The 27,795-nt window shown below is 40.0% G+C and overlaps 3 protein-coding genes across 6 annotated transcripts in view; 2 read left to right on the forward strand and 1 right to left on the reverse strand.

Annotated features, from left to right (window-relative positions):
- CTNNAL1 (catenin alpha like 1) overlaps window positions 1–8,772 on the forward strand; it is a 73,184-nt gene extending 64,412 nt beyond the window's left edge. For all 3 annotated transcript variants that reach the window (XR_013405656.1, XM_001108162.5, XM_077968373.1), the window contains 5 exons: window positions 2,756–2,804; window positions 7,319–7,375; window positions 7,520–7,633; window positions 8,299–8,382; window positions 8,519–8,772. Coding sequence is in view for 2 of the 3 variants with exons in the window: in XM_001108162.5 (XP_001108162.1) it covers window positions 2,756–2,804; window positions 7,319–7,375; window positions 7,520–7,633; window positions 8,299–8,382; window positions 8,519–8,584 (370 nt within the window). In the remaining variant the exon portion in view is untranslated. The remainder of the gene's footprint in view (window positions 1–2,755; window positions 2,805–7,318; window positions 7,376–7,519; window positions 7,634–8,298; window positions 8,383–8,518) is intronic.
- Window positions 17–16,825, reverse strand: ABITRAM (actin binding transcription modulator). Of its 2 annotated transcripts, NM_001260843.1 has the most exon segments (6): window positions 11,402–11,769; window positions 11,859–11,928; window positions 12,025–12,101; window positions 14,842–14,971; window positions 15,591–15,642; window positions 16,701–16,825. In NM_001260843.1, coding segments are annotated over 6 exon segments (543 nt in total). In that variant the 5' UTR covers window positions 16,780–16,825; the 3' UTR covers window positions 11,402–11,634.
- Window positions 16,826–17,180: 355 nt separating this feature from the next.
- The window catches only part of ELP1 (elongator acetyltransferase complex subunit 1), a 66,114-nt gene continuing 55,499 nt past the window's right edge, over window positions 17,181–27,795 (forward strand). Inside the window, exons 1-5 of the mRNA XM_015117132.3 lie at window positions 17,181–17,337; window positions 20,363–20,567; window positions 21,724–21,876; window positions 24,210–24,291; window positions 25,040–25,120. Coding sequence (XP_014972618.3) covers window positions 20,418–20,567; window positions 21,724–21,876; window positions 24,210–24,291; window positions 25,040–25,120 — 466 coding nt within the window. The 5' untranslated portion in view covers window positions 17,181–17,337; window positions 20,363–20,417. The remainder of the gene's footprint in view (window positions 17,338–20,362; window positions 20,568–21,723; window positions 21,877–24,209; window positions 24,292–25,039; window positions 25,121–27,795) is intronic.

Here is a 27,795-nt window from a genome sequence, read left to right on the forward strand (position 1 = left end):
CTGGTGAAGATTCCTTCCTATAGGAGGAGGATTAAGAGTGGGGAAGATGCAGTCCCAAGCTTAGAGGCATCATTTTCCTCTTGATGACGTCTTCTACCTTTTCTAGATAGATAATTCTCTGGAAAAAGAAGGCAGAAATGATAGGAGTTAGAAATTTTGCTGCTGTTTAGCTATCATTTGTCAGTACCTTATCATATTTTCCATCATTGGAGATCATTCCTTTGGTGGTTTCCTTCCATTGTTCTTAACTGTTGTTAGCAAGCTTCTCCTGTGATTTGAGTCTTCCCAACGTGAATTTTGACCTTTTTAAGTTCATACCTTTTTATAATCTGATGGTCCAGGTCTCCAAAAGAATGCAAAATGGAACTCCTGTGTTTACCCACAATAAATTTGCACAGACTAACTGAAATAACAAAAATCTCAGCTTTTGGCTGGAATCAAGCTAGTTATTTCCATGGTGATGAAAATCATGCTTTTAAAAAATGTTTTTGAATAATAAGACTTGGGGGAATATATTATTACTTAACGAATATAGTTTGATATGTAAAATCTTCCCAGATGAAGGGTTTATCAGTAGACTTTTCTGGTTTTTTTTTTTGTTTTTTTTTTTTTTTGAGATGGAGCCTTGCTTTGTCGCCCAGGCTGGAGTGCAGTGGCATGATCTCGGCTCACTGCAACCTCCGCCTCCTGAGTTCAAGCGATTCTGTTGCCTCAGCCTCCCGATTAGCTGGGATTACAGGCACACATCATTATGCCTGGCTAATTTTTGTATTTAAAAAATTTTTTTTTTTTTTTTAGACAGAGTTTTGCTCTGTTTCCCAGGCTGGAGTGCAGTGGCACAATCTCAGCTCACTGCAGTCTCCGTCTCCTGGGTTCAAGTGATTCTCCTGCCTCAGCCTCCCAAGTAGCTGGGATTACATGTGCCACCATGCCTGGCTAATTTTTGTAGTTTTAGTAGAGATGGGATTTCACCATTTTGGCGAGGCTGGTCTCGAACTCCTGACCTCAGGTGATCTGCCCTCCTCAGCCTCTCAAAGTGCTGGGATTACAGCTGTGAGCCACCACGCCTGGCCTAATTTTTGTATTTGTAATAGAGATGGGGTTTTGCCATATTAGCCAGGATGGTCTCAAACTCCTGACCTCAGGTGATCTGCCCACCTTGGCCTCCTGAAGTGCTGGGATTACAGACATGAGCCACCATGTCTGGCAACTTTTTAAAAAAAGATTATAGTATCCCCTTTAATTAGTTGTTATTTCAGAATATTTCAGGATGGCATGCTCAGTATTTTTTGTTTCAGTGTCAGAATAGTAGAGAGTATCCCATGGACACTGGGAAACATGAGGGGTTGCACTGTGAGGGGAAGCTCTGTGGAATAGGACTTCTTCCTAGAATATAGTTATTGAATAGTAGTGATGACATTCCAGAGAATAAAATGGGTTTTCTGTAATAGATAAATACCTTGTGGTGGTTTTCCTGGTCAAATTTATAGCCGTTCCTCAGGCTACTGTTTAAGGTTCTCTTAATAATTTATATGATTTCTTAATGATTTACATGTAATCATTCATATTTCTTAATAATTTATATATTTAAGATTTTCTAGTGCCTTATAGTTTTTCAAAATTTCAAACTTACTAGTACCTTATAGTTTTTAATGTGGTTTTTGCTTCATCATTTCATTTGACCTTCACAACGGTTTATCAGCGAACAGGAATGATATGTTCACATCTCCTGTCTCTGAAGTGGAAGAACTGGTTGCTACTAGATTCCAGATTTTGTGACTTATCCCTAGTTCTTTTCTCCTCTTAATGCATTTGGTTATTCTTATTATAATTTACTTTACACTTTTTAGGGTTCTTAATTCTTTTTTTTTTTTTTTTTTTTTTTTTTTGAGACGGAGTCTCGCTTTGTCGCCCAGGCTGGAGTGCAGTGGCCGGATCTCAGCTCACTGCAAGCTCCGCCTCCCGGGTTTACGCCATTCTCCTGCCTCAGCCTCCCGAGTAGCTGGGACTACAGGCGCCCACCACCTCGCCCGGCTAGTTTTTTGTATTTTTTAGTAGAGACGGGGTTTCACCATATTAGCCAGGATGGTCTCGATCTCCTGACCTCGTGATCCGCCCGTCTCGGCCTCCCAAAGTGCTGGGATTACAGGCTTGAGCCACCGCGCCCGGCCCTTAATTCTTCTTTGTAGTTTTTAATCTGCTGTTCCTCAATCTTCTGATGAGAGTGGTAGCACAAGTATTATTATGACTACTTTATTCACTCAAAATTGAATATTAAGTGATATGCCTCATCAAGGTTAGATAATTGAGTTACTACCAGAATTGAAATAAGAATTAGAAGTGAAATGTTCTGACTTTTGGTTTGATCCTCTTTCCATTATATAACAAAGGCTTTTGGTCAAGACATTATCAGATCTCATATATTTAATTTATGAAATAAACTGAAAAAGGTTAAAAAGAGAAATGGAACTTCAATATAACTTGTTTGTTTAAATTTTTTTATATTATGAAATTAACATACATAAGGTTTACTTGGGAAAAAAGTATCCTAAGAAATAATTGTTAAATATTAAAGTTGCTTTAAGAATAAAGTTACAATATTATCAATCTATTCATATTATTCTTCAAAATTTAGGATTTGTTAATACACAAATAAATGTATCTCCTCTATTACATGTTAATATAAAATGTTAATATTATAAAATAAATTTTCAGGTAATAACTTTTTGTTACCTTCTTAACAATTTTATTTTAGAGGAGAGGGGCCACTGAAAACTTCTCAGGATTTAATTCATCAACTAGAGGTATGCCTTGTTTCCCTTTTATGCTAGTACTTTGATTTCGGGCTAAAAGTGGGTTATAAATGTTTTCCACATGATTTATTACATCATGTGTATATGCTTACATCTGTACATACCTGTGTGCTACAGAGAGCAGTACAAAAGTAGAAAGGTAGATGGCTTGCAGTGACATTTTGCAAAACTATCCTGACCTCATTGGAAAGAAATTTAAAATATTATGAGCATAAAGTAGAATGGGCTTTACTGATAGTCAACAGATGCAATAATAAGCTTTAGGTTTACCTAAGTAGATGAAAATACCCTGTAAGCAAATGTAAATCCAGAGTTCTAGAAAGACTTTTGGCCTCTTCATTATCGAATTGGATAAAATATATTGATTAAATGAGATAACACATGAGAGAGCATCTGTTAAAATGCTTAAGACTATTAGAGGATATTAAGTACATGTTAGTTTCCTTCTTTCCTGCCGTATTCATGATAATTTAGGGCATGAAAGGAGAGACAGATATGCTAACACTCACTCTTGTGCCATGTGTCTTAACAGGACTCCACGTAGGCCCATCTGTAATTCTACTCCCTCTAGTTAGAAGTTTTAGATTGGCAAGTGGGTTGCAAAATTCCTTTTATGTTTTCCCTGATCCCCATGTTAGCCTGTTTGCCTCTCTAGAACCAAGAGCATTCTTGTATGTAAATTTGAAATTTCTGTCACTTTATCACTCATATAGTTTCCTTTGGCATTCCCATGTATATCTGAGATTTGAAATTTCTATCACTTTAGGCCGGGCGTGGTGGCTCACACCTGTAATCCCAGCACTTTGGGAGGCTGAGGTGGGTGGATCATGAGGTCAGGAGATTGAGACCATCCTGGCTAACATGGTGAAACCCCGTCTCCACTAAAAATACAAAAAATTAGCTGGGCATGGTTGCGGGCGCCTGCAGTCGCAGCTACTTGGGAGGCTGAGGCAGGAGAATGGCGTGAACCCGGGTGGCGGAGCTTGCAGTGAGCTGAGATCATGCCACTGCACTCCAGCCTGGGAGACAGAGAGAAACTCCGTCTCAAAAAAAAAAAGAGAAAAGAAATTTCTATCACTTTATCATTCTTTTTTTTTTTTTTTTTTTTTTTTGAGACGGAGTCTCACTCCGTCACCCAAGCTGGAGTGCAGTGGCCGGATCTCAGCTCACTGCAAGCTCCACCTCCCGGGTTCACGCCATTCTCCTGCCTCAGCCTCCCGAGTAGCTGGGACTACAGGCGTCCACCATCTCGCCCGGCTAGTTTTTTGTACTTTTTTAGTAGAGACGGGGTTTCACCATGTTAGCCAGGATGGTCTCGATCTCCTGACCTTGTGATCTGCCCGTCTCGGCCTCCCAAAGTGCTGGGATTACAGGCTTGAGCCACCGCGCCCGGCCCTCACTTTATCATTCTTATATAGTTTTGTCTGGCGTTCTGCAGGAAAGGGATTTCAGCTTAAGAGGATGATTGTCAACGTAATCAGAAGTATTATAGAAAATATGTCCTCCAGATTTTTCTCTAGACTATAAATGAGCTATTTCGCTTAAGATAGTTGAAATAAATGCTGGACTTTTTTTTTTTTTTTTTTTTCCAGTTTGGCCCAAGTCCATTCTGTCATACCGCCCTGTAGGGTTGTTCTACTACAAAAGATCCACTACTTACCTTCTTCCTATGTGAGCTTAGTCATTAAACCAGTGTCCATTGAATTGTCTCCAAACTGTGATGAACATAAAATCACATACTTCATTCAACAAATAATTATGGAACTTGTGCTATATGTCAGATCTGGGAGAAAAGAACTCTGTGGAGAAAAGTGAACAAGGCAAAGCTCCTGCCCCCATAGAGCTTATGTTCTAGTGGCAGAATACAGACAATAAAAATTTAAGCATTCAGTGCACATATGTAAGTACATGGAGATAAAATCATGTAGGACTAGAATACAGAGGTGGTAGAGGGGTGGTCAGAAAAGACCTCTCTAAGGAGCTAATGTTTGAGTAGAGACAGTAATGAAGTGAGAGAGTTGAATGGATAAATGAGGGTAGAGGATTTTAGATAGCCAAAACAAGTGCAAAGCCCTGAGGTGCAGGGTAGGGCTGGGTGTATCACAAGAGTAAGGAGGCAATTATAGATGGGAGTGAAGTGAGCCAGAAGGAAAGTGGTAAAATATGATGTCTCTGTAGGCCATGGGGAGAACTTAAAATTTTTTTTTTTTTTTTTTTTTTTTTGAGACGGAGTCTCACTCTGTTGTCAGGCTGGAGTGCAGTGGCACGATCTTGGCTCACTGCAACCTCTGCCTCCTGGGTTCAAGTGATTTTTCTGCCTCAGCCTCCCGAGTAGCTGGGACTACAGGTGTGCGCTACCACAACCAGCTAATTTTTGTATTTCAGTAGAGACGGGGCTTCACCATGTTGGCCGGGATGGTCTCCATCTCTTGACCTTGTGATTCACCCACCTCAGCCTCCCAAAGTGCTGGGATTACAGGCCTGAGCCACCACGCCCAGCCAATCCTATTATGTTTTAAGTAAGGTTTTTGGCTTGGCCAACAGAGTAAGTGGTAGTGCCATTTTCTGAGACAGGGAACACTGAGGGGGAACACTAGATTTAGAGGGTGGAAATCAAGCATTTTGTTTTGCACATGTTAAGTACAGGTCAGATAGGAAATACACTTGGCCTTCCTTATCTGCAGGTTTTGCATCTGCAGATTCAACCAACTATGGATTGAAAATATCCAAAACAGTAAAAACAGGCTGGGCACAATGGCTCACTCCTATAACCCTAGCACTTTGGGAGACCAAGCTGGGAGGATCACTTGAGTCCAGGAGTTTGAGACCAGCCTGGGCAACATAGTGAGACCTTGTCTCTACAAAAAATAATTTATAAAAACTAGCGGGGCATGGTGGCACACATCTGTAGTCCTAGCTACTCAGGAGGCTGAGGCAAGAGGATTGCTTGAGCCTGGGAGGTCGAGGCTTTAGTGAGCTGTGATCCCACCACTTCACTTCACTCTGGGCAACAGAGTGAGACCCCTGTCTCAAAAAAAAAAAAAAAAAAAAAAAAGAAGAAAACCAATAAAACATAACTACAGTTAAAAAAAAAAATACATTTTAACAAGTTAGAGTTCCAAGGGGGGAAAAACAATACAGTATAACTACGATTTACTTAGTATTTACATGAACTATAATTATAATTTAGAGATGAGATGATTTGAAGTATATGGGATGATGCGTGTAGGTTATATGCAAATACTACACTGTTTTATTTAAGGGACTGAAGCATCTACAGATTTTAGTATCCTTGGAGAGGTCTGGGAACCCATCTCCCGTGGATACTGAGGGATGGCTGTACAAGACAGATGTCAGGATAGTTCAGGAGTGCAGACAGACTTGGGAGTTATCAGCTTTCAGGTAGTTTTAAAACCATCATACTCTATGAGACAGATATGGATTTTGTCCCCAAGGGGTTTGCAGTCCAGAGGGAAAGAGAAAGTGTGCAGAATAGAAAGTGGTAACATGAAGTGATAAGGAACACTTGGGGAAGTGAATCATTTCATTTGGTTGGAATTTAGATGTAAAGTTTACTGGTTTCCCTTTTAAAGGGAAGGTTGCAAAGTACGATTTGACCTTGAGATCACTTTATCCAATGATAGCAAGGTGTTAAGCCTTTTGAATAGAGGGTAAAAACTAACTCTGGAATTATTGCCTCCTCCTTCTTAGTATTCTTTAATTTATTTCGAAGACCTATTACTTTCATTCACAAATCACTCTCAGATTTTCCCTGTTCTCTCCATTATTACTGCTGCCACCTAAAACTAAGCCTTCCTCCCTTTACTCCCCTGGCATCTCACTCCGAAATACTCTGCAAACCATCTTAACATAATATCCTAAATACTTCTATCATACCTGCCCAACCTTATTTTTCATGGTTCTTCTCCATCATCCTGTTCATCTCACTAAATTATAGAATTTATGGTACATGGTGAATAGTGAAAATTAATCTGAAAAAAAAAAAAAAAAAAAAAAAAAACCGGAACAAAACCCAACCACCTGGATTGGTTCTCTCAAATGTCTGGTTATGGATGGGTGACAAATTTTGCCTTGCCTAGATGGAAGTGGGAAGGTCCTAACCCTTTTGACCTCATGCTTGAAAATTCATCATCCTTTTATAATTGAGCATATTTGAGATGAGCTCTAGGTCCCTTGAGTAATCTAGACATAATTTGTGTGGCTGAATATCACACAACTGCGTGACCCTCCAGAATAATTGGAGGTCTGGTGTAGAGAAGCCTCTCCAGGGATGGATTCTGCATCTGGTCTGTGAAAACTCCTTCAGAAAACAGGTAAACACTTGTGCATTCCTGGTACAGGAAAAAGTTTAGGAGTTCCATGACAGACTTTTTATGTCTAGGCTTTATTTTTTAAATTCTATGTAAAAAACATTAGTAAGTGTATTTCTTACCAACTATCCATAGACATCAGTCTAAAATAGTGGTGTTTTCTCTTTCTATCAGGTTTTTGCTGCAGAGGGTTTAAAACTTACTTCCAGTGTACAAGCTTTTTCAAAACAGGTAACACATGTCTACCTGCCTGGTGCTGGTGGTGGTATTATATATACCCACTTTGGGGGTATAATATCAAGGTATAAAGGTATTTAAGGTATTAAAGATGGAGTTTTGTTGCGGGCTGTTATAACTTGCTAAATTATATTTCAGCTGAAAGACGATGACAAGCTTATGCTTCTCCTGGAAATAAACAAGCTAATTCCTCTATGCCACCAGCTCCAGACAGTAACTAAGACTTCTTTGCAGAATAAAGTATTTCTAAAGGTAAAAGAGACATTTGAAAAACGTTCACATATCTATCTTTATCTGGTTAGGGAAAGCCCCTTTTTCTTCAAATAAAGTGTTAATACCCACAGAAGGGCAATTTTATTTCCTTTTTTTCATGCCTTGTCTACAAGAATCATTTATTATCTACCCTTATAACTGACCCCAGAGAGTAGCAGATTCACCAAAGAAAGTAGTTTTTGGGACATCATTAATTCCATAGCACTGAGCAGCTACCCTTCAATTCTGAAGTCATTTCCTCTGTAACTAGGACACAGGTGCCTCCGAGTCTGGTCTCCCATAATTTGTCTGAGAGAATATGGGTTTGTGCCCACAATGCAGAGTGCAAGGAATTGCAAAGGATGAGATTTAATTCCACTATTTGGAGTGTTTTGGGAAGCCCCTAAACAGCCTGCATTAGAATGATGAATTTTCCACCCACTCTTTCTGCTGAGGTTCCATGAGATAGACATGAGATGTAGGCAGTGACCCCTGCACCTGTGTCCTGGGGCTTTAAGTCAGCTCATGTGCCTAAATCCATGTATCTTTCACAATCCCTTAGATTTCCATATGGAGAAAATTTTATCATGTTAAAACTAAATAAATGGTAAGGTCTTTTAAATACTACTTTTAGAATATCATTTGCATGCTTTTTGTCACTGTAGGTTGATAAGTGTATTACAAAGACAAGATCCATGATGGCTCTCTTAGTCCAACTTCTTTCACTTTGTTATAAACTGCTGAAGAAGGTGAGATAGCTTTTCTATTTTAGACTCATACTTTAAAAATTGGTTAAAAGGAAAATGCAAAAGAAAATAGTTACTACTTAATTTTGTAATTTTTTTTCAGAGTGAAACAGATACTAATTGTCTTAACTCTTTCCAGCTTCAGATGGAAAATAACGGATGGATCTCAGTTACAAATAAGGACAGTATGGATGGTAAAATTTGAGAGGCTTATGGGATCAGATCTCGGGAACATCATGTGATGAAGCTGACATTTTAAAAAAGCAAATGATCCTTTATGTTTTTGGATATTCATCAATTTTATAAAGAAAACAATATTGAAATTTTGCTCTATTTTCTGATCATGAAACTGTAAAGCTTTTTGACAACTAATAAATGTCATGGCAATTGCTAGATTCTAATTGTAGTGTGATTTAAAAATGGAACATTGCACTAGTGTTCTTTAAAAGTCAAACCAAATATCCCAACTGTCCAAAGGATAATTTAATCCAAAGAAGCTATTTTGAATATGTGTTCGCCTTTGGCATATTTTACCTTAACTGTTTTCTTTCTTTATCATCTAGATCACTAATTTCAGCAGCAAACATACAGTAGTCTGGGTGAACGCAGGGTTTTCCTTAAACCTGTGGACTCTTCTTCAATCCCTCTCTTTACCAAGTGTGACAAAAATCCCCTTGATGACCCTGTCCCAGATCATCCATGCGAGCAGCAAGTTTGTCCCCTAATAAGCATTTTATACAGCAAGGGTGGGTCTGCTGTGCTATGTATGTCCCTCTCCTACTCCTAAAAGCAAGGTAATGGAACTCCACAGAATCCTTGGTTCTAGTTCTAGCGTAGCTGACTGAATTATTAGCTGGGATTCTAAGCCTATCTTTTAGGCTTAAAAGATATTTTGAACTTTCTCAGTATTGATTGATGGAATGGAAGATAAAGACAGAATAAGGAAGCCAAGAAGCTATCTAAATTCTGAATATCATCATATATATATATATATATATATATATATATGGCTTTGAAATGTTCACTATAAAACAAAAACATCATTGTTTAGTTTTTTAAATTTAGGAGTTTAAAGCTTTTCTTGTTTTTGTGGGTGGGGTCATGATTGAAGGATCTGTTTTACAGGTTTTCTCCTTATAATATAGTATGGCCAACTTTGTGGTGGGCTCCAGTCATAGTATTTGTATCTTAATGCTTTGACATTCATTTTGAAATCTAACAGGGCATGCCAGTTATCAAATGGCAGTAGATAATATAAGCTCATCTGATGATCTTTATCTGGGTAAGCCACCACAATCAGTATTCACAAAAGATCTGGAAGAACCACAGTACTGTCAACTGACCACAGCTAGTCAATATTTTATTGAGGAAAATTTTCACTGTAGTCCTTCGGGAGAAAATGTGATGCATTCAGCTCTGTTAATAACCTTTGTAAAATTGTTCCTTAAACAGTCAAAATCATTAAGCATGATTTTTATTCTCTGAAACCAAAGTATTATTTTAAATTACAATAGAAATAATGGGAGAATGATGTGAGGTAATGTTATATGTAAAATGCTATACACAATTCTTTTAATATGTTTAGTCTTTGTTTATGAAGCCTTCAAGAGTCATTGTGCTACTTAAAGTGAGGATCTGCTGGTTTGTTTATATTTTCAGCTAATAGCACCATCATGGAGGTGTTTATCCACTTACTACACGTTATCATGTCTGGGGGTTATATTTAGGGAGACAGTTATCCTGGTACTCAGATTGTAAGTTTTTCCTGTGAACCAAAATGTTAAGTTTTATTTACAAAATAATACTTTGTAAATCATTAAAACTTAAAAATCCCAACCCCGACTTGTACTTTCATCAGATAATATTTTTGCATACCTGAAAAAATAATATTCTCTAATGAAAGACCAAGTGGAGGTTGGAAAGGGGTAACTTACGACTTCAACAGCATAAAAGGATAGATAACTAATGGAATTTATATATCGAATGATTTCTTCTGTATAAAAGTGTATTTTATTTAAAAACAGGGATATTGAAATGTATGTTATAGCCCTCATAGAAAAATAACATGTTTTATAGTCCTTTTATTTGAAATTCAGTGTAAATCACTCTTAAACTATAAATTCATAGTTGTTGGAGGTTTTTTTTAGTTTAAATGATGTGAAAGCATTTGTTCCATTCAAAGGCCTCTATGCCTTTGAATGACATATTCTCAGTAACTTCTTTGCCAGTAACTAGAGATTGTGAGACTGAGTGACTATAATGTGCATATTTCAAGAATTCGCTTCCCACTGCATTATAACACATTTCGTAGGAAAGCCTTTGTATTTTTCATAGCCTTTTCACATATCCCTCATTTAAGAAGTCACAGTGTTGCAGTTTTACTTTATTTCAGAGGGGAAGGCCATCTTGTTGGCATAAGCGGGGACAGAAGATACAATATATTCTCCACTCTGGCCTCTTCCCTACAACCTAAAAGGGAGAGGAGTTGAGGCAGGTGGGTTAGGACTAGGCATTTTGGTAGGCACATTATAGGAGACTGGGTAAGAAAGGCAGGTTAGGTTTTTTTAAACTTCAAACTGTTAGGAAAATGAGGCAAAAGCAATAACCATACCATATGTTCAAACAGAAGTAGGTTAAAATGTAGTAGTTATCCCTTGGTTTACATAGGGGACTGGTTCCAGGACCTTCCACATATACCCAAATCCATACATGAGTACTCAAGTCCTGCAGTTGGCCCTTCGGAACTGAGTATATGAACCTGCTCTATAAGTGGGTTTCATGTTTGGTTAATGATTTATTTTTGATTCATTGATAGTTGAAAACAGTGCGTGCATAAGTGGACCCTGGCAGTTCAAACCCATGTTGTTCAAGGGTCAAATGCATTTACTTTTGGATTATGGGATGATGGGTAAATTATTTTTACTTGGCTACTTAAAAATTTTCTGTATTTTCTAAATTTTCATCAAAGAGCTTTGTTTTTAATCAGAAAAACATCCCTTGCATACCAGTTGTTAGAGAGATACAAGAGAACAGGGTGAGTACATGGGCAGGCCAGATCTGGCAGGCTGTAGACAAATGGGAACCAAGGCTCATTATGCAAGACAGAGAGGGAAAACTAAGTGAAGCACTAGGCCTCCCCTGCATATGGCTGGCTGTTAGGTATGCTTTACATATACTGGTTCTTCTCCTTTAGTGCCCTGATGGTTTAGGCCAGGTAACAAGAATCCCGCTTCACTTTTTATTCCATGTCAATCCTCATGACGTAGTTGTGGCATTAATGCGTTTCACCATGACTTCTTCATATTGTTTTTGTGTCAGTAACCCTTCTGTTATGCTTTTACTTTCTTCAAATTTGGGTAACACAACTGCAATGTAGCCTTCAGTGGATGGCTGGAAAGGAAAGAACATTTAGTACTGTCAAATGATGAAAAAAATCCAATAAAAGGTATGCGGATGAGATCATACTTTTTCTCTTTTACCTTTTCTTGAAGAATAGATGGCTTATGGAGAATGTTTTCATTCACTTCCATCAAACGTCCTCTAACACAACTATTAAAAAAATTTAAGATTTCAGCGTGTTTACTTAGTAAAAAAAAAAAATTCCCTCCCTTTGGTCTTCTAAATGGTGGCTAAAACGTTACTCACCTAGATACAGTATATTCTTCACCATCTGAGCAGTAAATCTTACAGAGAGGTGCAAGCTCTGTTAGAAACTGTGCCCCCTGCGTAATGAGACGGAAGAAGTAATCAATTGATGGACATTTCCACTTTTCTTTGAGAAATAGCCCTTAGGTGTGTAACAGGATGTATTCCTGGAACTGGTGTTTTAAATCAATTACCTCAGTATATAAAAACCATTCATTAATTTCAAAACCTATATGAATATAAGTACTTACTGTGTGCCAGGTGCCATCCCATTTTTTTCTAGGGAAAAAAGCTAATATACATGATAAATGGGAATTTAATTACAGACTACTAATATATTTTATCAACTATAAATGAGAAAACTACATATAACCAGGCATAAAGATTTCAAAAGTGTGGGAAAATCCATCAAGAAATAATATAAAATTCAGTGTGTCATAGTATGACAGCAATATTTTATAAAGTTAGTTTAAGACTTCTACCTCATTTTAATATTAGAACTTAATAGATAAAGGAACTTATTTACCAGGGTCAATCACTAAGACTTTTTGGATATTGTTCTTTTTTCTCCCCCCTCTCTTTTTAAATCCCTAGTGTGTTAGTAAGGTATATTTTTTCTAATTAAGAAAAACAAAAACATGCACTTTGAGGAAAATGTGGAAAACAAAAGTTTTAAGTAGCAAAATAAAAATAATTGACCCCTGAGTCAATACTACATTTTGATGTGTATGTGTTTGAATGTTATGGCATGGTTATTGTTTCATGTACTCCACTAGATGAACATACCTGGGGAGGCTCTCACAAGTATCTACAGGGAGGCTCATGAGAGCCAATGCAGGCATGTTTCATGTGTTGCCCTCTTTTCTCCTATGAATTTTTCCTGTAGTGGACATCGGCATTTCAGGTTAAGACGCTATTCTTTATGACCCCTTTATTTACCACTCAAAACATTTTTAGATGGCATTCAGATATTACTGTATTGGCTTCACTCCTCTGCACGTGGGTTCTTCATTTTAAAGTACTAGTTATTGTGACTCTCTGCTTCTGAAAGGAAGGGGAAGGCTTGTGTCAAAAGAGCAGACACAAAAGAGCTAGGTCTGTGCCAAAAGAGCAGAAGTATTTTGATGCCTTTTTATCACCTCCTTTGGGAGAATGATTGGCAGTTCTGAGATCCAATGAACACTTACCTGTAGTGGGTTCAATATGCAGGTCCTTCTCTGTTCTTCACTTGTAACAAGAGTGTTACTTGTTTTTTATTTTTATTTTTTTGAGACAGGGTCTTTTTCTGTCATCCAGGCTGGAGTGCAGTGGTGTCATCATGGCTCAGTGCAGCCTTGATTCCTGTGCTCAAGCAATCCTCTTACCTCAGCCTCCTGGGTAACTGGGACTATAGGCGCATGCCACCATGCCCAGCTAATTTAATTTTTTTTTTTTTTTTTGGTAGAAATGAGGTCTTGTTATGTTGCCTAGGTTTGTCACAAATTCCTGGCCTCAAGTGAACCTCCCGCCTTGGCTTCCCAAAGTGCTAGGGTTATGGGCATGAGCAACTGTACCTGCCTTAAGTGTTACTATTTTGGACAGAGATTTATCATTGAAACTTTGGAAGTCTTAAGTGTTATTGTAACTTGTAGACTATCTTTTAAGAAAGGTGCATGCTTTTCTAAGTCCACTCGTTTCTTGAGTGAGGAAAAATCAATAACTGTAAGGCACATTATTAGGGGACTTCAGGCCTACAAAGGGGGATTTGAATAAGGGTCTCCTAGAATAGTGAGAGCAATTAGCAGAAACTCTTAGTATGAACTCAGTAAATGAAGGACGTAAATCATCCACAGAAACTTTCCCAACAAGTGGGTTTGTAAAGACATTTTAATACGTCACTAAATTCTCCTTGGTATGATACTCTTTTAATCATCTATCCATTTTGCCTAGAGTTACAGAGGGTAGAGCTAGCATTCTGTATAACCAAGTGTTGTGTGCAGGTACAGGGGGTGGGTAGATGTGTATTACATTGACAATGCTTTAGGAATGGAAAAACGTAAGGAGCAAATACCATATATTTTCTCATATTCATGTTTTTTTTTGTTTTTTTTTTTTGAGACAGAGTCTTGCTCTGCCGTTCAGGCTGGAGTGCAGTGGTGCGATCTCAGCTCACTGCAACCTCTGCCTCCCAGGTTCAAGCCCTTCTCCTGCCTCAGCCTCCCGAGTGGCTGGGATTACAGGTGCCCACTACGACGCCTGGCTAATTTTTGTATTTTTATAGAGATGGGGTTTCACCACATTGGCCAGGCTGGTCTTGAACTCCTGACCTCGTGATCCACCCACCTCGGTCTCCCAAAGTGCTGGGATTACAGGCGTGAGCCATTCTGACTGGCCCATGTTTTTTTTTTTTTTTTTCTTACTCCCCTGGGAATTTTTTTTCTGTTTAATTTACATGTGGAAATACATGGTAAAGAAGAGTTGGTCACCTAAATTTTACAGAACTCGAGATACTAGTTTAATACAACTAGAAGGGACAAAATATCTTGTTATATTGCTATTAGAGTTCTCCTTTCAAAGGCCTGCCTTCCCCCTCCCCCATCCTGGGCATTATAGAGATAGTAGCACAGAACCTAATAAAACAGATACTACACCTCCTGAGATACCTAATTTTTGGGAGTCTAAGAATTTCTTTAGGTGAAAGTACACTTAAAATCAGCACCTCAAACTGCTAGAGAAGTATGCTAAGTATATGCTATTGGATTCTAAGGTTCATTGGATCTATCATTACCATGAATATAGAGGATGTAAGTAGATAATCACAGAATTACAGGAACATACCCGCTTAAATTTCCCAGAGACCTTGTTCTGAAGTCTGCTACAGTTGGTACTGATCTGATAGGAAATGCTTTTAATTGTTTTTCCACTTTGAAGAACTGGATGAGATTCTGCCAATGTGATGACACATATTCTACAAGGAGAAAAAATTGATCCTATGTGATTGCTTGGAATAATTTTTCCTCCCATAATTCTTATTGGAACAAGAATGTATGAACTGGTATTTGTTTAGTCAAACTATCATCTTCCCCCTTTTTTCTTTGGCTACTATTGGGGCATAACTGTAGAAAGGAGAATACAATAATAAAAGAGAAAACAAGATTGAATTTCTTTCCCAGGAAAGGGAAGAGTACCAGAGATCTTTAGGTAGGTTGCACTGGGGTAGAAGACAAAAAAATAAGGCATGCCTGTGTATACAAGATACCATGTATGTCTCTACCGTAGCCCTTTCTGTGGGCTCTTAACAGTTCAGTAGTTGGGAACAGACTGGCCACTTCAGGTAGTAGCTGATGATGTGGTCCTCCATTTGGGTGTTTGAATAATCAAATTTATTTGTTTAGAGTGGCCAGGCACTGGAATACTCATTCTTGCCAAACAAACTCCTATAATAATACCATTTCAACACAGTAGAAGATAATTAATGCATGTTTGTTTAGTGAGCATTTGTTCAATCCAAGACCACAAGACCATACCAGGCTACAATACCAGAAAAAAAAAAGGTTTTGATAATTTAAAATTCCCAATTTGCTTACCGGTTAGAGTGCTGTAGTATACAGTGGTCCTCACAAAATTTTCCTTTGACATCTAGAAGAATAAATGAGTCTGTTGGTGGCTGAAATCAATACTTACTACCACTATGTGGTCCTTTTTTGGGTCATAGAGATAGTTAATAATGAAGATTGGACACATACATGCTGCATGCTGGTCACTTCTATCCCTACATTGCTCAAAAAGACATACCCAAAGGCTTCCTGGAAAGTATTTAAAGAGATCTGGCCCAGACAGAATAATTTATTCAACATTAAGGTAATTAACTCCTTGCTCCATCTTCCTTTACACTCACTTCAAAATGAGTACACACAGTATTTTTGCTAGGAAAATGCAATTAGCATCCCATTCTTTATGATATATATTTTTTGTTGGTGGTTTCCAGGACTGTTCTGATGCTGGTGCAAGTCCGACATTCTGGGAAACCCCTCAGTCATGGGTCAACTAGGACAGGTTGGTCACCCTATGTTTGACCAACAGAAAATATGCTACAATATATATTTTTTTAACTGAGTATAACCATTATCACTGAATGAAAGGAAGAAAGGAGAGTCCCAAACGATGCTCCCGCCACTGGTACTGCTTACACAAAACAGTACAAAAAGAATACCTACTTCTAAGTGGCAGATGAACAATACCGGTGGCGTCTCCTTAAGTAAATGTGTAATTCTGCTTTCTAAATGTCTGTAGCCCACCCTCTTCTCGCCAGCCCTACTGCCTCTACCTTGGTTTCGATCTGATCATTTACATAATTTTATGTATTGCTAATCGCTGTGACAGTGAGCCCCTCAATCCCTCCAGGCACTTCAGGACTGTGGCAACCTAGCCCTGCGCCTACCTCCGGGGCCTCCGTGAGCTACACCCTAGAGCTCGCACTGCAATCGCCGGTCCCAGAATGCGCCCTGAAGTATTTCAGGCCACCAGGTCTTTGCAAATGCCACTACCTGGGCCTAGACGGAACACAGAAGTCCAGCTCCTTCTGACGTGGGAAGGGAGCGCCAGGGAGAGAGCGCGTGGCTTACGATCTGTCAACGTAGTCTCCACAGCATTAGGCCAATGCGGCCAAGGAGGGATCAACATCACTCTGCACTTACCCGGTTTGTACCAGCGAGTGAAGTATCGATCCACGAGCGAAGGCACCACCGGCTCCGCTGCTTCGGGCTCGGTAGCCATGGCGACCTCCGGCGCCGCCACCCCCTCCCTCCCGGACCCCAGCGCTTCCTCCGCGCAGCCCCGGCTGGGCGTGCTCTTCCGGCGCGCAGCGCGTGTCCTGCGCACGCGCACTTCTGCCAGCTCCGCAGGTTCCGCCCCCCATTACTGTGCTTTGGGGTTCCACATCAAAAGAGATCAAATACAAAAGTGTGGGCAGATGGGCAGGAGGGCAGAGGGACAGGGGATGCGGCCAATGTAGTTCCTCTACCTCTACGGTGCCAGGGCTACAAAGAAGGCCGGTCCCGGTAAGTGACCAAGAAAGCGGACCCGGCCACGCCTCCGCCGCTGGATGACGTCACCCCGCGCCGCCCTCCGCGGGCCGGGCCATCCTAGTTGACGCGACCATTGCGCAGCTGGCCTCTGCAGTGCTTCAGCGCACCCCTGGAGGCCTAGTGCGCTCGGTGAGAGAGCGGGAGCCTAGGACCGAGACGCGTGCGCAGTTCGGGGCGGACTCTGGGTAGCCGGCTGCGCGTGGCTGGGGAGGCGAGGCCGGATGCACCTCTGTTTGGGGGTCCTCAGGTAAGCGATCCATCCGGGGCAGGGGCACGGGAGTGGACCCCTCTGCCGGCAGTGTCCGGGTGAAAGAGACCCGGAGGCTCCTCTGCCTGCTGCGGGCCGGGGACTGGAGCGCGGGCTGCACCACCTCTTTCCTAGAGCCTTAAATTCTTTTTGCAGTTTTGCCACCTGCTCCATCGGGGGCGCTGGGAGGCGCGACAGCCCAGGGATACCTGCAGCACCTCTAGCCAGACTTAACCCAGCCTCTTGATTGCTTGCAGGGGGTTGATAATAACGCTGAAAGCTAGAGCATTAATTCACGATGGAAGGCGGCGGTTAATAGAGGCTCGGGTGCTGTCGTGCGGGTCCTTTCTGGCGTCTGAGACTTTTTCGTGGAGGTGGTGTCCTCTGTGCTTCTCCATCTAACGTGGTGTTTTAACGTGGCTTTCTTTCCCGTTAACGATGATCTCCGTGGAGACAGTGGCTGCCTGAGTAATCTTCAGATCCCAGCACTTAGCAAGTGCCCAGTCGGTGTTGGATGTAGGCCACAAACCGGATCGTAAAGAATTCAACAGCATATTGACAGCCACAGCCACGGCGCTAACCAATGAATAGATCAATATGAAGAGTAAGCAGAAAGGCAGCAAAGACAGTTTTCCAGCTCGGGGACATGGCGTAGAAATGGCCTGTCCCGAAATAGTGGGAACTGTCATTTGGGGGAAGAATAGCAAGTTCTTTGCTTTCCAGGTCGCATTTGATGTGCATGTGAGACTTGCTTGTGATATTATCAGGAGGTTAAAAATGTGGGTTTAGTGGTCAGTTTGGGCTAATTCAGTCGGGGCTAGGCATTTAGGCCTAATCAGCGTATTCGTGATCTACCTGGTACATGTAATCATGCATACGATGTCTAGCCAAGAGGTGGATAGTTGAAGGGACAAGGGAAGAAAATGAAGGAGTTGTCAGAAAATTTAAGAGAGAATTCACTATTGACCTTTGGTGTGGAGGAATCTTTAGTACATTCAAGGACTGAGAAAAGTTTGAATCAGTAGAGGCAGGAAGTTTGGAGGTTGCAGATGTCAGAGAAAGAGTATCAATAGGCCTAGGTCCTGTGGCAATGTGGAGGATATTCCTTTCCTACCCTGGAAGGAAGTGGACGGAAGTCTTCCTTTAAGAAGATAAGGGAATAAGGCTGATGGGTGTCAAATTTCAAAGAAACTAGTTTTGAGGCGTTTTTATGATGTTTAAAGATGAAAAACGCGGCCAGGCATGGTGGCTCACGCCTGTAATCCCAGCACTTTGGGAGGCAGAGGCGAGTGGATCACTTGAGGTCAGGAGTTCAAGAACAGCCTGGCCAACATGGTGAAACCCTGTCTCTGGCCGGGCGCGGTGGCTCAAGCCTGTAATACCAGCACTTTGGGAGGCCGAGACGGGCGGATCACGAGGTCAGGAGATCGAGACCATCCTGGCTAACACAATGAAACCCCGTCTCCACTAAAAATACAAAAAAAATTAGCCGGGCGTGGTGGCGGCGCCTGTAGTCCCAGCTACTCGGGAGGCTGAGGCAGGAGAATGGCGGGAACCCGGGAGGCGGAGCTTGCAGTGAGCCGAGATCGCGCCACTGCACTCCAGCCTGGGCGACAGAGCGAGACTCCGCCTCAAAAAAAAAAAAAAAAAAAAAAAAAAAAGAAACCCTGTCTCTACTAAAAATACAAAAATTAGCTGGGCATGGTGCCGGGCGCATGAAATCCCAGCTACTCGGGAGGCTGAGGCAGGAGAATCGCTTGAACCCGGGAGGCAGAGGTTGCGGTGAGCCGAGATCGCGGCCATTGAACTCCAGCCTGGGCAGTAAGAGTGAAACTCTGTCTCAAAAAAAAAAAAAAAAAAAAAACCAACCTGCATGATATGTTAGAGGTTTCAAGTAATTTCTAGAAGTTTTTGAATATAATTGTCACCAAAACTTAATAAAATCATTGTCTGCCTTGATTTCCTCACTTCCATCATATATAAACTTACCTTCCTCTTATCCCACATTATATATTATATAATTCCTATTATATGTGACATTATCTTCTCTGTACTATTAGGATTGATTCATCTTTATTCTTTCTGTGTCATACATATGTGGGGTGCCAAGATGAGAGAATTTTCCTTGGATTAAAGTGACAATGAGGCCAGTATGGTCCTTGTAATTGCTACCCCAACATAACTTAGGGACTTACAATCATAAGCCTTAAAGGGATCTGAATATAAATAACTAGCACAGCAACATTTTTTTTTCCCTACTTAGGTAATGTTATGCATTTAAGCAAGTCTGATTTTGCCAGACCAAAGTAGACATTCTGTTTAGCACTCTTTTCTCACGTTTTCTATTGTCCTGGGAAAAGCCTGGCCAGAAGAACAAAGTTACTGGAAGTAGTTATGTCAGATCATCAAGGTCCTTGAAATGTTGGTCATCATTTTCAAGTAAATTGTTGTCATGTCCCAGTATTTTATCTTCTCCTTTAGAACAATAAATGCTTTTCTATCTTTGATTTCATTTTTTTAATGAATATATAAAGCCAGTTTATAAATGAATAGACCTGGTGAATATTAAAGTTGTTTCCGATTCTCTTCAACTGCCAGTATATAAACATGGATTTTCAAATAGTGCTAATCAGTGGGATACCCTTTTGTTTTTCCTTATGATTTTATAAAGATGTCCTAACATGCAAAAATAGAACGTTTCCCCATTCATTTGTTCTTTCACCTTTCCCAAAGGAATAACTGATATTACATCTTTTTTAAAGATGAGAATCTAAAGTTGAGAATCTTGCCTCTCCTGAAAAGTGAGAACATAAAATAGGTTTGAGAATTCCTAATTTGTAGACTATAACTGTATAGAGTGGGTCAGGTTGCTGCTATAATCCACACGTGGATGTGTACTCAGAGAGCTAAGTTTTTTCTTTTCTTGGCTGTTCTGATTCTAACTACCACTTCTTCACCCCCTGAATCATTTCACTTAAATAAATATGGTCATTTATCACTATTAAGCTATTTCTTTCTCTCTCAGGGATTAATGGTTCATCAAGGGATAGTTGTACTCGTCTCGTGGGAATCACTTCATCATGCGAAATCTGAAATTATTTCGGACCCTGGAATTCAGGGATATTCAAGGTCCAGGGAAACCTCAGTGCTTCTCTCTCCGAACTGAACAGGGGACAGTGCTCATTGGTTCAGAACATGGACTGATAGAAGTAGACCCTGTCTCAAGAGAAGTAAGTTACTGATGGAGAATGCTAGCAGATGGATCTGACCCTTGATTTGTCTTCTTCCAAATTTCTTTCCCCACATAGTCTTTCTTTACATCGTACTGAATTTATATCCTCCCAAATAAACATCCTTTGCTTCATGTATGTGCCATGTTAGACATAGGTTAAATAGTAACCCTTCTTTAACTCTGCTACTGTTTTAACCTAAGTCAGTAAAACTCTGACTTTACTTTTTGAGTGGGTTCCCTACTTTTTACCCTTTTTGTCATGCAAATTCTGTTTATAAGAGTGGTTCTTAATTGGGAATGAACACGAAAGTTGCCTGTGGAGCTTTCTAAAAGTTTGAGCCCACATCTCATGTCAACTAAATCAGAATCTTTAGTGTTGGCTGCTAACTATATGTGCTTTAAAAACCTCTGTGGGTTGGTTTTCATATGGTCCCTTGATTATATTCTTCTACTAATACATTTTAGGCAGCTACATCCTTTAGTGCCTTTTCCCTGTACTGTAGCAATCTTAGAAAAACATAGTTATTAGCATCATGTTTTATTGGGCATTTTTAAAGAGACCAGACTTATTGTTTTTGTTTTTATCTTTGTTTGGCAAGGTCATATTACCTATTTTTCTTGTTAAAGATGACAGAGTAGTGATATTTCTTAAATGAAAGTTTGGGTTTTCATCTGGAAAAAACATTTTCTAAAGCTTTTATATAATTAAAGAAGCATTAGGCCGGGCGTGGTGGCTCACGCCTGTAATCCCAGCACTTTGGGATGCCGAAGCAGGCGGATCATGAGGTCAGGAGATCGAGACCATCCTGGCTAACATGGTGAAATCCCGTCTCTACTAAAAATACAAAAAATTAGCTGGTCGTGGTGGTGGGCGCCTGTAGTCCCAGCTACTCGGGAGGCTGAGGCAGGAGAATGGCGTGAACCTGGGAGGCAGAGCTTGCAGTGAGCTGAGATTGTGCCACTGCACTCCAGCCTGGGCGACAGAGCGAGACTCCATCTCAAATAAATAAAATAAATAAATAAATAAATAAATAAAATTTAAAAAATAAAAATAATAAAAGAAGCATTAAAAAGTATTTTATTTCTGGAAATGTTATCAATTATTCTTGAAAGTAGACTGGGTTAATTTGCTTATGTGTTTACTTTGGTGAAAGGTGAAAAATGAAGTTTCTTTGGTAGCAGAAGGCTTTCTCCCAGAGGATGGAAGTGGCCGCATTGTTGGTGTTCAGGACTTGCTGGATCAGGAGTCTGTGTGTGTGGCCACAGCCTCTGGAGACGTCATAGTCTTTAGTCTCAGCACACAACAGGTAAGTGGAAGAGTCCAGTGAGTGGGAAGTCTCAAGCGTCCTCAAATAGGTTACTTGGTATTTGTGGAAGTTTTCAAATCAGTTGCCATAATATTTAACCTTTTGCAAATTAGTATTTGCATTATATATTTCTTTATTTAAAAAATTGTTAACATGGCTTTAGCTGTATTTTAAGATTCTTCTAAAACTCAGTTTTGTCTGCTGCATCTTTTAATCAGAATAATCAGAACATTCCAAATGAGAATATATTTTTTTTAAAAGTTAAAACTGGCTATTCTTGTGTGGTGTAGATCACCTCTTATCAGACCCTCATCCTGAGTTGCAACCTTTGTTTCTCAATTTAGGAAGTCTTTGAATGTTTATCTGACATAGATTTTCTGTTGTGGATGTTGATTGGCTAACTTTAGAGTCCCTGAACTCTAGGCACTGAAGTAATACATTATCATTACCTGCATATTTGATGACTGCCAGGAGAGCTAGACTTCAAGCAATTGCTTCTTTCTCTGCTCTAGTATGTAGTTGAGTTTCAAATTTCTATCCTCACCTTCTTAACAGCAAGGGTTTCAAATTACACTTGCCTGATTCTTTAAATCTTCTTTGATTACTTCATTAGTTGTGACCTCCTTAACATTGATTGTGTCACAGAAGTTAGAGTATTACTAATAGTAGGATAATAGTAACAGCTTACATTTATTAACTGTTTACCATGTGCCTGGCACTTTTTAAAGTGCTTTTCATGCAAATTTATTTAATCTTCACTATGACCTTATGTGGTAGGTTGTTGTTTCCTCTTCTTCAGAAGAGGCAGTTGAGGCACAGAGTGCTTAGGTGATTAGACCGGGGTCACACAGTAATCAAATGGAGTTTGACCCTAGCAGTCTAAATCTGGTACCTTTGCTCTTAACCATTCCGTTTAGTACAATCATAAACCTTACTCTCAGTTCATGGTGGGAAATATCAAACCTGTCATGCCCAGCTTAATTGGTTTTTCTCATATTTAAGTGATAGATGCTTTTACTTTCAAAACATTTTGTAGCATTGTTTCCTGGTTACTGAGCTCTTCCAGTCTATTTATCTTCATTTAATGGTGCTGATTCTACCCTTTAGTGGCTTCTCAATTGTCTGGAAGGCAGAGCCCATTTTACTTATTGTGCCTTATAAGCCCTTTCACTATCTGTTCCCCACATTCCTTTATAGCCCCATCCCCCCATTGTTCCCATGTGTATGTATACTTTATGTTTTAGTTGCAGCTGATTTTTAACTGCTCTTTTTTTCTGGCTTTGTGCCTCTACACTGTGTTTTCTTCCTGGTCTCGTTCCTGTCCTTATTACCACTCTTTGAAACACGTCAGAAAAACTTTTTGTGGACTCTGGGCCACTTGTCATTCTCTGTGCTGAGATGCACTTTGCTTTCCAGAGATCTTGGTCATTGCTGTCATCTTCTGTAGAGTCATCTTTTATCTCCCTCATGAGACAGCTCTGGGAAGAAAGAGATTTATTTCTAATCCCTGTGCCCGATAACAGGTCTATTCTCTTGATATCCATTACTGAAGAACTGTGTGTTGAATAAGTTCTTGTTTTAATTTTTTAATTTAAATTTTTAATTTTTGTGGGTATATAGTAAGTACATATATTTATGGGCTTGGCTATATGAGTTGCTCTGATACAAGCATGCAGTGCAAAATAGCCACATCATGGAGAATGGGATATCCATCCCATCAAGCGTTTATCCTTTGTGTTACAAACAATCCAATTACAGTCTTCTAGTTATTTTAAAATGTGCAATTACTATTGACTATAGTTACCCTGTTGTGCTATCAAATAACAGGTCTTATTTATTCTGTCTATTTTTTTTGTACCTATTAACCATTCCAACTTCCCTCAGCCCCCTCACTACCCTTCCCAGCCTCTGGTAACCATCCTTCTATTCTCTGTGTCCATGAGTTCAATTGTTTTGATTTTTAGATCCCACAAATAAGTGAGAACATACGATGTTTGTCTTTTTGTGCCTGGTTTATTTCGCTTAATGTAATCATCTCCAGTTCCATCCATGTTGTTGCAGATGACAGGATCTTATTCTTCTTTTATGGCTGAGTAGCACTCCATTGTGTATAGTACCACAATTTCTTTATCCAGTCATCCGTTGATGGACACAGGTTGCTTCCAAATCTTAGCTGTTGTGAACAGAGCTGCAACAAACATGAGAGTGCAGATATCTCTTTCATATACTGATGTTCTTTCTTTTTGTTTTTTTAATTGTTTTGATTGAAGTTGCAGTCAATTTTTACTAAGATGCTAGTGTTTTGAGTCTCTCTTTTCAATTTTCTGTCTCAGCTGGAGTGTGTTGGGAGTGTAGCCAGTGGTATCTCTGTCATGAGTTGGAGTCCTGACCAAGAGCTGGTGCTTCTTGCCACAGGTAAGCTTGTTACTGGTGGCTCACTCACTTTTCTAAAACGTTACTCCAGGTGTCTTACAGGCTTCAACAGTTTTGGGCTGCTTGAATTTCAAAAAATTTCTTTGAACCAGTATAATACCAATATTATACTGTAGAGTGAATTTATTTTTATTTTTTTATTTTTTTGGTGACTGAAGTTTTACCTCTTAGTCTATCATCATAAAAAGTTGTTTCATATAACTTTCTCAGTTTTTGGGAGTAAGAAACAAAGTCATAAAACTTGGGGAGGCTGCTAAGTCCCCAGTTAGAGTTAAAAATGTCAGCAATATATATTTTAACTCATTCTAAGAGTTGCTGTATGAATACATTCTAAAAGCCCTTCTTGGGTTCTGTTGCTGTTTTTCCCCTTTAAGTCTCATCATTCCAGATGAGTTTAGTAAACAAGCTCCATTGATGACATATATATTTAGAGGTATCTTGGGGACAGGGAGTGTTGAAGTTAGTGGAGGAGGGCTTTGTGGACTTTTATGTTCAACTGTACACACATTAATAGCGGAGCATAAGCACCAGGTGACTCATCTAGGCAAAGCTGTTTGGGTTTTTTTTTTGGTCATTGTTGATTGTTTTTTTAAGTCAAAGCATTTTGGATGAATTCTCTCCGCTTTGTTCAGACTAACTCCAGCTCCTTAGCTTACAGTGCCATAGGTACTTACGGAATGGCAAATTTGTTACGTGGAAACAAAATCATTTTTGTTTGTGTTTCTCTAAGGTCAACAGACCCTGATTATGATGACAAAAGATTTTGAGCCAATCATGGAGCAGCAGATCCACCAGGATGATTTTGGTGAAAGTGAGTATAGGTTTGTTTGCAACATTTTGTGACCTACGTTTCTTCCCATTTTTGACCATTTCCTTGTACACTAATAGCCATGTCATTAGGCCAAAGAACTGTGAAGGTTAAACCCCCAGTTATTAAATGTCTATTAGCTCAGTTCCTTCAGCCCATCCCAAATCTTAAAAGGCCTACTGGTGCCTCTCCAGGTCTGAGGGTTGGCTTTGTCAATAACCTGGAAAATATAAACCAATGTTTAAGGTCACTTAGATAGTTATTACCCAAACCCTGGAAAAGTCTTAGGCTGGGTCTTCAGTGAAAGGGACTGTACAAGCTAGAATAAAGGTAGTATTTCCGGGATACAGTTTTAGGGAGAAGAAAAGAAAAATGGGATAGAAGGCTGGTTTTTGTTCCTACTGATTAGATCCAATCTGCATTTCCATGGGAACAATCAGACTATTTTCTTGCCAAAATCTAGCCAAGGTCATCTGGGCATTACGGCTATGGGAGTATTGAAGGGCAGTGCAGAAGAAGAGAGATGTTTATTAAGTATAAGCTTTGGCCATCTTGAAGTCATCAAATAACTGGCCTGATTGAAGAGGGATGGGGAAGAAGATATTCCAACTTCTGTTAAGGTCTAACTTCCTGCCTTCTTGCTCCATCAACTCTGAGAAATTATTTAGACAACTTCTACCCATTTGTTTACAAATAATGTATTTGTTCAGAAGTGATTTTGGAGGACTGGGCACAGTGGCTCATGCCTATAATCCCAGCACATTTGAAGGATGAGGCAGGAGGATTGCTTGAGCCCAGGAGTTTGATACTAGCCTGGGCAACATAGGGAGACCTAGCGTCTACAAAAAATTTAAAAATTACCTGGCATGTTAGTATCAGCACAGTAATGACATGATGTACAGGTATTAGGGTAGCATAAGGGAAGGAAACCAGTAACTGGAGAGGGATGATTTCCCCAAGGAGGCTGATTTGAGCTGAGTCTCAGCTGAATCGGTGTTGGGTAGGTGAGGGATAAGGATGGGGAGTGGTCAGCTGAATTGGTGTTGGGTAGGTGAGAGATAAGGGTAGGGAACAGTCCAAGCAAGTGAATGTGTCCATTTCAAGGGAAGGTTATTTCATAGAAACATTATAGGTTACTCAGGGAACTGTGAGTAAGTCAGCATTGCCGAAGTGGCAGGATGTGAGTGTAGAATGAAATGAATGGGACAGATTTGATTGAGTTTGTAGTGGGGGATTTGGACATTGATCAGCCGTTACAAGTTTTGATGATAAGAGGTTTAAAGAGATTTATCTACTAGAAAGATGGCTTGTGATGGCCATGTTGTTTTTGTGTATGGACAGGAAAGAGACTAGAGGCAGGATGATCAGGTAAGAGGTTGCTGCAGGAATCCAGATGACAGATAAGGAAGGTTTATGTGCGGCTGGAAGCAGGAATGATTCAGGAGAAACTTGAATCTCAATGAGGATGGGAGTACATTTTTTAGAATTAGCTAAAAAACTTTTTTAGAATATACGTGCATGGTTCCCCTTCTGCCCTAGGCCAGTTTGAGAAATACCAGTTTAGAAAGTGAAATAAATAGGCTTTGCGTATGTAAGGTGAATAAGAAAAAGTTGAGCAGGACTCCAGCCAGAACCTCAGGTGATGGGAATAAAGATGCCAGTAACTGAGAGGGAAGATGGGGAAGTGCTGGTCTGTAAGGGGTGGGTGGTGAGATCTGTTTTGGATTTGTTGAAGGACCATATGGGATTGCCATGTGGAGTAGGCAAATACAAGGCTGAAACTCAGAAAAGGCCAGAGCTATGGACTGAGAGTGGTGGGTATGTAGGAAATTCTGACAATTTTGGGAACAGATGGACTTGCTCAGAGAGCAGATGCTGTACAGGAAGAGTCTGGAATCCAGGGTGGAACTCTGGGGCATCCAGCTTTGAGGACAGTCAGAGAGAGAGTAAGAGCACACAGTACACTTTGGGATGGGAAAGTACTCTGGGCCTGGTGTTTCCCACCGACTTTTCCACAAAAATCCTAATGCAGTAAATCAAAGGAAACGTAGTCCAAGTTAAGGTCTTAGGTCTCAGAAATGTGTTTCTCAGTACAAAAATTAAAAAAAGAATCATTCTATGGAGTGTTGAATATTTTTCCTCTATTCTGGGGTCAGTAAACTTGTTCTGAAAAGGGGCTAGGTCATAAATATGTTCAGCTTTGCAGGCTATATGATCTGTGTTGCAACTACTCAATTCTAATGTTGAGGTGTGAAAGTTATACACGATACATAAGCACGGCTATGGTCCAGTAAACGTTTGTTTGTAAAAGCAGATGTAGGCTGTAGTTTTGTAAATCCCTGCTATAACCCCATCATTTCTTGTCTTCCACTGGAGAAGTTCTCTTTCTTCACTCCTTGGTCCTTAATCTTTCTGTGGAAACTTGCAGATAGAAGCCTGGGGGTTTGCACCAGGATAGTCACTACCATTTGTATGCAGCAGCAAGTTATGCTTTGAGGTACTGTAGTGCTTGGATGTGAGCAGACAGGAAATGGTTATATGGACCATGATTTATAGGAATTGCAAACAGCCCTGCTTCATCAGAATCAGAATCAATGGCAGGAGAAAAGTATTGGGTCCTGGATTGGGTGATGCTTTCAGGACCATCTTTATTGTGCCTCTTGCAGATGGATCCTACC

Source organism: Macaca mulatta, chromosome 15 (genome assembly GCF_049350105.2).
Source record: "Macaca mulatta isolate MMU2019108-1 chromosome 15, T2T-MMU8v2.0, whole genome shotgun sequence".
NCBI classification, from domain to species: Eukaryota; Metazoa; Chordata; class Mammalia; order Primates; family Cercopithecidae; genus Macaca; species Macaca mulatta.

What these genes read in the sequence shown, in the direction of transcription:
- ABITRAM (XM_077965352.1), bottom strand. Translation starts at nt 16,779, where the DNA reads ATGGCTACCGAGCCCGAAGCAGCGGAGCCGGTGGTGCCTTCGCTCGTG. An exon ending in CACTCGCTGGTACAAACCGG is followed by an intron (nt 15,643 to 16,700) that starts GTAAGTGCAGAG and finishes TTATTCTTCTAG; the next exon opens with ATGTCAAAGGAAAATTTTGT. An exon ending in TCTCTGGGAAATTTAAGCGG is followed by an intron (nt 119 to 14,841) that starts GTATGTTCCTGT and finishes TTCTTTTTCCAG; the next exon opens with AGAATTATCTATCTAGAAAA.